This window comes from Hipposideros armiger, unplaced genomic scaffold (assembly GCF_001890085.2).
Source record: "Hipposideros armiger isolate ML-2016 unplaced genomic scaffold, ASM189008v1 scaffold_49, whole genome shotgun sequence".
Taxonomy (NCBI): domain Eukaryota; kingdom Metazoa; phylum Chordata; class Mammalia; order Chiroptera; family Hipposideridae; genus Hipposideros; species Hipposideros armiger.
This window is the reverse complement of record NW_017731399.1, coordinates 2,182,954-2,191,831: the sequence shown is the minus strand read 5'-3', so window position 1 is coordinate 2,191,831 and position 8,878 is coordinate 2,182,954. Positions and strand designations below refer to the sequence as shown.

The 8,878-nt window shown below is 43.4% G+C and overlaps 1 protein-coding gene across 1 annotated transcript in view; it reads right to left on the bottom strand.

The window, feature by feature from the left end:
• The window catches only part of TMED10 (transmembrane p24 trafficking protein 10), a 35,088-nt gene extending 33,610 nt beyond the window's left edge, over positions 1-1,478 (bottom strand). Inside the window, exon 1 of the mRNA XM_019640474.1 lies at positions 1,192-1,478. Coding sequence (XP_019496019.1) covers positions 1,192-1,416 — 225 coding nt within the window. The 5' untranslated portion in view covers positions 1,417-1,478. The remainder of the gene's footprint in view (positions 1-1,191) is intronic.
• Positions 1,479-8,878: the final 7,400 nt, after the last annotated feature.

The window sequence follows — 8,878 nt, the reverse complement described above, 5'->3', positions numbered from 1 at the left end:
TATATATATATAGTCATGGGACGTGGAGTATAGTGTGGGAGTGGAGTCAAGGGATTTGTAATAGATATGTATGATATTTGGGGGAAATGGGGCGGCGGATTGGGGGAGGGGGGTTGTCACTTCGAGGGGTAAACAGTATAACTATTGCACTGTGTTGTACAGCTGAGACTAATTCTAAAAAATGTGTATTTCATAATAAAAAATAATTTTAAAAAAAAAGTCAAAATGTTTCTTCTTATTTGGTCTAAGACCCATTCTGTTAAAAACAAAAACAAAACCACGTGCTTACCGTCAATGAATAAAATTACCTAAAACACAATCTTGACTGATATCAAATTATATTAACGTTTCAAAAATCGATCTGGTCATCCTAATGGCAAAACGGGAGCAAACTGGCATTATGGTAGCAGTTGTCACCATCCTAGAGTATCGCTGAAACATAAAACTTGGTCACGTCCAGACTCTGGGGTACCAGAAAGTAAAGGTCTAGAGACTGAGATCATTTTGTGACCCATAATCAACGTTAATCAATTACAAATAAAAAGGAGAGAATAAAATTGCACCACTTTTCTTTCACCTTACTTCACTCAAACTAAGAATCAATTCCAGCTGACACCAGTTTATTCTACCACCTCTGAGCCTCAGTTTCCTTCTGTGTAAAACGAAGCTAACAGTACCCGCTTCATAGAGGAGTGTACGAAATAGGAATGTATGTAAAGTAGCACAACACCTGACACACAGCTAATGCTCTATGCATGATAGGTTTCATAATGCATAGTAAGCTGCAATGCCTCCATTATTTTCCTGCAGGCATCAGTGTGTCTTAGGATGCCAATCCCCCAAAATACTCAACATCCAAGACTTCTCTGGAGAACCAAGTTATGCTGTTCAAGGCACTTAAGACCAAAGCAGGTACGGAACCCTGACAACCACCAAAGTCGAGGCTCAGCTGTCACCACATCCGCCAAGGCCCCGAAGCCCTTCTATGGGCTCCCCACCACGGGCGCCCAGCCCCACCCGGAGCACGCCAACCAGCGGAGTGAGGGGGCGGTCTCGACAGCGCGCCCTTCGCGCTCCAGGGAGGCCAGGCCGCGCTCCAGGACTCCGCCAGCCTGACCCCCACTTCCCGGTCCTAAGCCTTCCCTCGCCCACGCCTGCGGCCCTCCCTCCCCGTCCCGCCCCACGCCGCACCTTGAGGTGGGTGCGCAGGCCGCCAGCGCCCCCAGACTGGTCGGTGATCTCGTACGCGCCCGTCACCAGCAGGTCCTTATGAATCTCCTCGCGGAGGCACTTGCGGGAGTTAACCGGCAGATGGAAGGAGATGGCGAAGACCGAGCTGGGACCAAGCAGGAATAAAAGCAGCAACGCTAACTGACAAGGGCCACGCCGGGCTGGTGGGCCAGACAAACCAGACATGGTGCCGGAGACTTGTTCGCCACCCCCGGCCTCCACCGCGCCGGAACCGGGAGCACCCACGTGATTCACCTCTGGCCTACCAATGCTGCCGGCGCCATTTTGGAGACTGGCAAATAGAAGAAGACTACATAGTACATTTTTTGAAAGGGAAGAAAGGATATGATACCACGTCACACCCACAAGTTAGCGTGGTTAAATAAGATTTTTTTTTTAGAAGTTTTCCGCAAAACTTTTATTTTTGTTGAGTTCGGTAACTGCCCAGTCGGCCATAGCAAGTAAGGGCAACCCTGGAAGTAATTCTCCTTTAACTGGCGGAAGCAGTGCCAGTAAGTTTTATGGTAGGTGATACCATAGCAACCAAGCCCCAATAGGAAACAGCCACAAGGGCCATCGCTGGGCCATCCGGCAGCTACGGAGGCGCGCGGGGCTGGGGCGGAAGTGGAGGGTGCTCAGTCCCCGAGCCTTGCCCCCTTGTATGACAACTGGGACGTTGAGCACTTAGAAAACTTCGAGGGGCTGAGCGGAAAGATTTTAATTTATCTATGAGGCGAGCGGGGGTCAGTACCTGAGAGAAGGTGTGGACTTCACCCGGTGAATGTGAGCTGGGCAGGCGGCCAATTCATGCTCCCCAGCAGGGTATTTGGACTGGAGTATCTGTTTGCTTACTAAATGTGCATCTTATTTAGCAAACATTGAGCGCCTGCTATGCTAGGTAATATTCAAACTAAATTTGGATTTTGTATTTAAATTGAATAAAATACTGTGTTTTAGTCCAGTCTGAGAGATGGACCTAATGCCGTTTACCAGACTTGAAGCATTGTCAAGGGAAGGCAACTATTTGTGTGTTTTAAATGCAAAACCATTTTAGGGATGAAACTGACTAGTCTACAGTAAGCAGATTTACACGGTAATCATTCATGCTTTCGTTGAACAAGTATTGGGTTGTCGGAAAAGTCATGACGTATTTTTTCTATGTTTTTCGTTGCAAAAATGCATCATGACTTTTCCAACAACCCAATATTTATTGAGTACTTACTATGTGCTAGACACTGTACCAACCATGTATGCCAACATGTTTATTGATTTAACAGACTTCCATTGGGATGCTATCAAATATTCAGGGCTGGAGAAAATACGAAGATGAAAAAGGAACACACGGCACCCTGGAATCATCTACTTTGATTAATGTTTATTGAGCATCTACAGAAATACCCAGAAGATGGACCCAGCATATTAGAATTTGACAAATGCCATGTAATAATTATTTTATGAGGTGTCCACTTAGGAACACTTAGTTTGATTATTTTATCCCTGATCTAAGATAAGATTGCTAGTCTACTCAGCACATCCTGATAATTTGCTCTGGCCTTTTCCTTGCAAGATAGGGAATCAGTACCAAGAAGTTATCTAATTCATTGTTTACTCTCAGCCCTGAGGCTCTGGCTGACTGACCATGAGCAAGAGATTTGTGATCCATAAAATAGCTGTGTGGGCTTTTTTCCTTCAAATTGCTATCTTACATTTATATAATAGCTCTACATTTTAAAACGTTTTCACGTATATTATCATATGACACTTCCCAAAACCGTGTGACATAAACTGGGCAAGTTCTTCATCTCACAGATAAGTAAACTGAGGTTTTGAGAGGCCAAAAAACTTCTGAGAGGCCCAAAGTCCCATAGTTTAAAAGTGACAAAGTCAGTCTGAGGGCCTGAGCCTTCTTCAGGAAGGTGCTATTATTTATTATTTACAGATGAGGAAACTGAGACTTAGAGAAATTATGTTACTTTCCTAAATCACACCTCTCAAATCCTTTCTTGTCCTAGAGTCTCCCTTATCCTAGCTCCTAACTCTTTCCTGTCCCTCCTTTATTATATTTTTCCACTTAGCACTCACCACTATCTAATACAACTTATCTAATTTTACTTATTTAGCATATTTATGAACCTGTTTCCCTAACTACGATATCTGTTTTGTGAGGGGCAGGGATTTTTGTCTATTTTGTTCACTGCTTTATCTTCTCAATCTAAAATAGTGCCTGGCACTTAGAAGGCAAAATAAATATTGGTTCAATGAATACCAGGTTTCTTCCTTAGCTCCTAGCAAAAGGCCTAACAGCAAATTCCTTACATTATTCCTTAGCTATTTTCACACAAATTTATTTAATCCACAATGTAAAGAGTAGATACCATTTCAGTTTCACCGACAACATGCGTATCTTGTATTTGAATTGAAAAATGTGTTCTTGTTTCCATATAAAGACACAGAAAAAGAAATATTCTTTCCTCTATGTGGAACTAGAGGGCAGAGTGGATACTCCTAGGGAACCCAACCTTGTTTTCTTTTTCTTTTTTTTAAATTGGGGAACAGTGTGTTTTTCCAGGACCCATCAGCTCCAAGTCAAGTAGTTATTTCAATCTAGTTGTGGAGGGCGCAGCTCAGCGGCCCATGTGGAGATCAAACTGGTAACGTTGGTGGTGTGAGCACTGCGCTCTAACCACCTGAGCTAACCGGCCGCCCCGGGAACCCAAACTTTTAAATTGCATCTGCATTAAAAAAGGTACCATGTTACATCTGTGTGGGGAAAAGGCCTCATTCTGAATTGGAGAGCAAATGGAAAGCGTCCCACAACTAGAGAAAATATTTCTTCTTGGCCTAACAGTCCTCTGCCATCCCCTCATCCTGAAACTTCCCCAGTCAGGCCCACCTAAGATTCCTGAGGCCCCCATGAGCCTCTGGAGGTGAAGAGATGCCACAAGGATACACCCTCAACCTAGTCTACCCCTAAACCACAGGTTTCTCAACCTTTCTTTTATATGAGAAGGAGCGTGTTTAAAACACATCTCACCCCAGACAGTGAACCTGAAGCTCTTATTAAAAATCTGCATTTGTAATAAACTGCCTGTGCAATTCTGTGGTTGTGAGTCGTTGGATGCATTTCCCGCCCTCTCAGCGCCTCCTTAACCAGCCTAATCCTCTGGTGTGGCTTGAGGCTCCCCAGCTGCAATGCAAAAGCAGTAAAGGACTCCTAACTCTGGTGTTCCTGTGCATTGACCTGTCAATTCCATTCAGTTGTGTATTTAAACAGCTAAAACAAGATCGGTTCTGTGAAGATACAAAAGACCCTTTTGGAAAGCAATTGGGCAATATTTGTCATGTGTCATACGTTTTGACCCAGAGAGTGATTCCAAGGACCTCTTCTATGGGTCCTCTAAGTTCCAGAGTGCCCCAGGACCTGGTCCTTGAGCCTCTGTCTGCACTCTGGGTGATCTCATCCAGTCCCATGACTTTAATTGCATCCATAGGCCGGTAACTCCCAAATGTGGATCTCCAGCCTTGACCTCTCCCCTAAATTCCAAAGCCTGTATCAGGGTCCCTACTTGACATCTCCATTTGAATGACTAATAGGCAACTCATACTTAACTCTTAATTTCCCCTCTCCCCCAATTCTCAAATCTGCTGCTTCCCCATCTCAGTAGATTACACCACCTCCTAATTCTTCACTGAGGCCATCCTTGTTTCCTCTTCCTCTTACCCACTTCCCACACAAAGCCAGTTCATCAGCAGGTCCTTCCAGTCCTGTGTCCTAAATTTATGGCCTTCAGTTTCTACTTCTCTCCAAGCTAGGGGTCGACAAACTACTGTCGAGCTAGGCAGGCCAAATCTAGCATACAATCTCCTGTTTTTGTATCACCTAAGAGCTAAGAATGATTTTTACATTTTTTACAAGGTTGTTAAAAAAGAAGAAAGAGGAAGAACAGGACAAAGGGAAGGAGAAGAATGTCCCAAAGAGAGCTTATGTGGCTCACCAAACGTAAACTATTTACTATCTAACTCTTTACAGAAAATGTTTGCTTCTTTCACCCAGGCAAGACAACAGCCTCCATACTGATGTCTGTGCTTCCATTTGCCCCACTGTAATGCTCCTTAATATACTTTGAGTGATTTTTTAAAAATATAAATTAGATCAATCAGAATAAAGTCCAAATACCTTAGCACAACCCAAAATGCCACTGTGGTCTGTCTTCTCCTACATCTAACTTCATTTTCCCCAAGGATCACTTCCTCCAACCACACCCACCCATTCACTGTCCTGGTCTTCCAATCAGCTTAAACTGTCTGCATCAGGGCCTTTGCACTTACTGTCTACCTGGAGCTCTCCCTCTCCAGATCTTGTCCCATGGACTTTGGACTCTGCAGACTGCGCCTCATCATTCAGTTCCCAACTCCAATGTCACCTCCAAGAAAGCCCACCCTGCATAAGTAACCCTGTTCCCAGTTACTTTCTATCATGTGATGTGGTTTTATTATCTACAATATAAACACTTGTCACTATTTGAGAGTATCTCGTTATTTCTTTTCTTGTTTATTATCACCCAGCCCCACTGGAATTTTATCTCTAAGAGAGCAATGTGTTTATTTTGTGCCTGGTAGATCTCTGAGGCCAGGAATAATATTCTATACATAGTGGGTGTTCAAAAATATTTGCTAAGTGAATGAATGAAATAATACAACATAATATAAAGCACTTAGCACACCAACATATAGCAGTTTCTTAATAACTGCTAGTTCCTCTATCTAGTGTTTTAATTGTCATCTTTCATATGGAGAAGCTGAGGTCCAAAGCTGTTAAGTGACTTTCCTCAAGCCATACTATGAGTCAGTGTTAGAGCGGAGAATAGATATGAGAGCTTCTAACTGCAGACTAGTTTTCAGACATAATTGTCATTACATTTGCTAAAACATGGTACTTATTACTTAGTTTCCACTCTGCTAAGAAGTTTAAGATTCCTGGATAGTGTTTTTCTGCCCTCACTTATATTCATAGTACAACTTTTGTGGGTTTTATGTAAATTTAAGCCTTCCAGAACATCCACACAGAGGTTAATAGTTAATGTGAAACTTGTAGCTGCTACTAGCATCACCCCTCAATTCACTTTGCTTGAGAAACAAGTTTATCTTCCTCTCCAGATTCCCATGGTGCTAAATTTTTATCTTCCTAGGTGGGAAACATGAACCCTCTCACCAACTCTCCATGACAATTAATATCCTTCATCAATGTCGTCTATGCTACAGCCTATAAACCCTGATTGCCAGGATCCAAGTCCTTCTAGTGTTATATGAGGTCTAACAATTAAGCTCACGAACTCATCCTAGAAAAAGTGCTACATACCTCATTGCTGAATATCACTATGGTCACCTTTGAAGTACTCCCCTTGGGAAGCTATGCACCAACGCCAGAACCTAGTCCACCCTTCAAAGCAATTTTGGAACTCTTTCTGGAATGGCTATCAGAGCTGTCATCATATTACCCTTGATGTCCTGAATGTCATCAAAATGTCTTCCTTTCAATATTTCTTTTATCTTCAGGTAAAGAAAGAAGTCATTGAGGGCCAGATCAGGTGAGTAGGGAGGATGTTCCAATACAATTGTGTGTTTACTGGCTAAAAACTCTCTCACAGACAGTGTGTGTGAGCTGGTGCATTGTGATGCAAGAGCCATGAATTATTGGCAAAAGGTTCAGGTTGTCTAACTTTTCAGCACTTCTAAATAGTAAACTTGGTTAATTGTTTCTCCAGTTGGTACGAGTTCATAATGAATAATCCCTCTGGTAAAAAAGGTTAGTAACATCATTGTAACAAGTTCATGAACTTAATTGTCAGACCTTGTATGTGAGCAGAGAGCACTAAGAAGTCTGGATTTAATAAAAATTTATTAGGAAGAACTTTAGAGATGACGCAATCAAAAGATATAAAATGTATCCCAAAAGAATAAGTTTCAGAAAATTTAAGAACCATCACATGAACCATTACATGAACCATCACCACTATCCACATGCCTAAAGAGCAAACCAAAGTTGGAAAGGAGAAGACTAGAAGGGAAGTGGTTCCTTTGCCCCATAAGCACTGTTTGCTTATGGAGAACACCATCCCTAGAGCCCAGTGCAGAGAGAGAAAATCCTGGAGGCCAGGAAATGAGATGAAAAGAGTTCTACTGGACCAGTCGGAATGGAGGCACCAAGGGACAAAAAAGAAGAATTGCGAAGATGGGACCCCAGGGGAGAAGGAAGTAGTGTCAGGTAGGTAAGATGGGAACTGTTTACCTTATGTCTGTTGCCACTCATGCTACAAAGAAAAAAAAAGTACTGAAAAAGAAAGAAAGAAATGGGTAAATTGCTCAATACTTTGTGAAGTAGAACCAGAGTTGAGGCCCTTGAAGGGAGGATTAATAGAGTCAAATGCATCTACCCCCAAACATTAGTTGCACTCTGCACCTGGACACAGCCATGGCTGAAGTCTATAGACATGCAGATCCCCAGAGAGCTTGAGATTACTTTGAAAGTGCTCTGAGACCTTAAAACTTGGTGACTTAGAGCAGGGGACTACACCATTTTCGGCCTTCGCTCCTGGTTCTGAGAAAGTATTGGGTTTCCTCTCCAATGCATTTTTCTTGATAAGCCACTAAGCTATCAGTATCTGCTGTCCGCCATCACCAGCTGTCTCCGAGATCCACCAAAACTCATTATTTTTCAATAAGAACCCCATCATGTGAGAGAGATGGACCTTACATATGGGAACAGTGCACCTTTATTATCTGCTTGAATCACCTCTGCACACTGGAGTCACCTGAGCAGATTTTTTTTTTTAAGGTTTTATTGGGGAATTGGGGGAGGGGAACAGTGTTGAGGAATTGGGGAGGGGGACCAGCCAAGTTGTTGTTCTTCAATCTTCATTATGGAGGGCACCAGTTGCCATCTGGCTTCCTGTCGGCAGCTCATCGCCTGTAAGCTCAAGGTGCTGTGTTCAGTCTTAGTTGCAGGCGGGCATAGCCCACCATTGAACAGGCAATCTTGTTGTTACACCAGCTGAGCCATCCTGCCACCTGTTGGCAACTCAGCGACAGCTCAGCTCGGGCGCAGCATCACTGGCCCATGTAGGAATTGAACCGGAGGCCCTGCTGCTCAGAGCTCATTGGTTAAGCCAACTCTTAACCAACCGAGCTACTTGGCTGGCTCCCTGAGCAGCTTTTAAAAACTGCCTATGCCTAGGACCTACCTAAGACCTGACCCAGACCACTGAAAACAATATCTGGGTATGATCAGTGGGAATAGCGTATTTCAGTGGTTCCCTAACTTTGCTGTACATTGGAATCATCGGGGGATCTTTAAAAAGTGGTGATGCCTGGCTTCCCCCGCCCCCAGACATTCTGTTGTAAATGGCATAGGGTCCAACCTGGGCATCAGGAGTTTTAAAAAATCTTCCCTGTGACCCAACAAGCATCCAGGTTTGAAAACTAATGCTCCATCCTGACCCTTGCCCATTCCTCTTTTAGTCCCCAACCTTCTGATGCCTTATAAGTAGCATGCACTCAATAAATATTTCTCAGTTTGATTTACATCCCAGTTTCTCCTGCTGAAGTACTATTGCTCTTTCTCCTAGAACCCGACACGAAATTTGTCCTC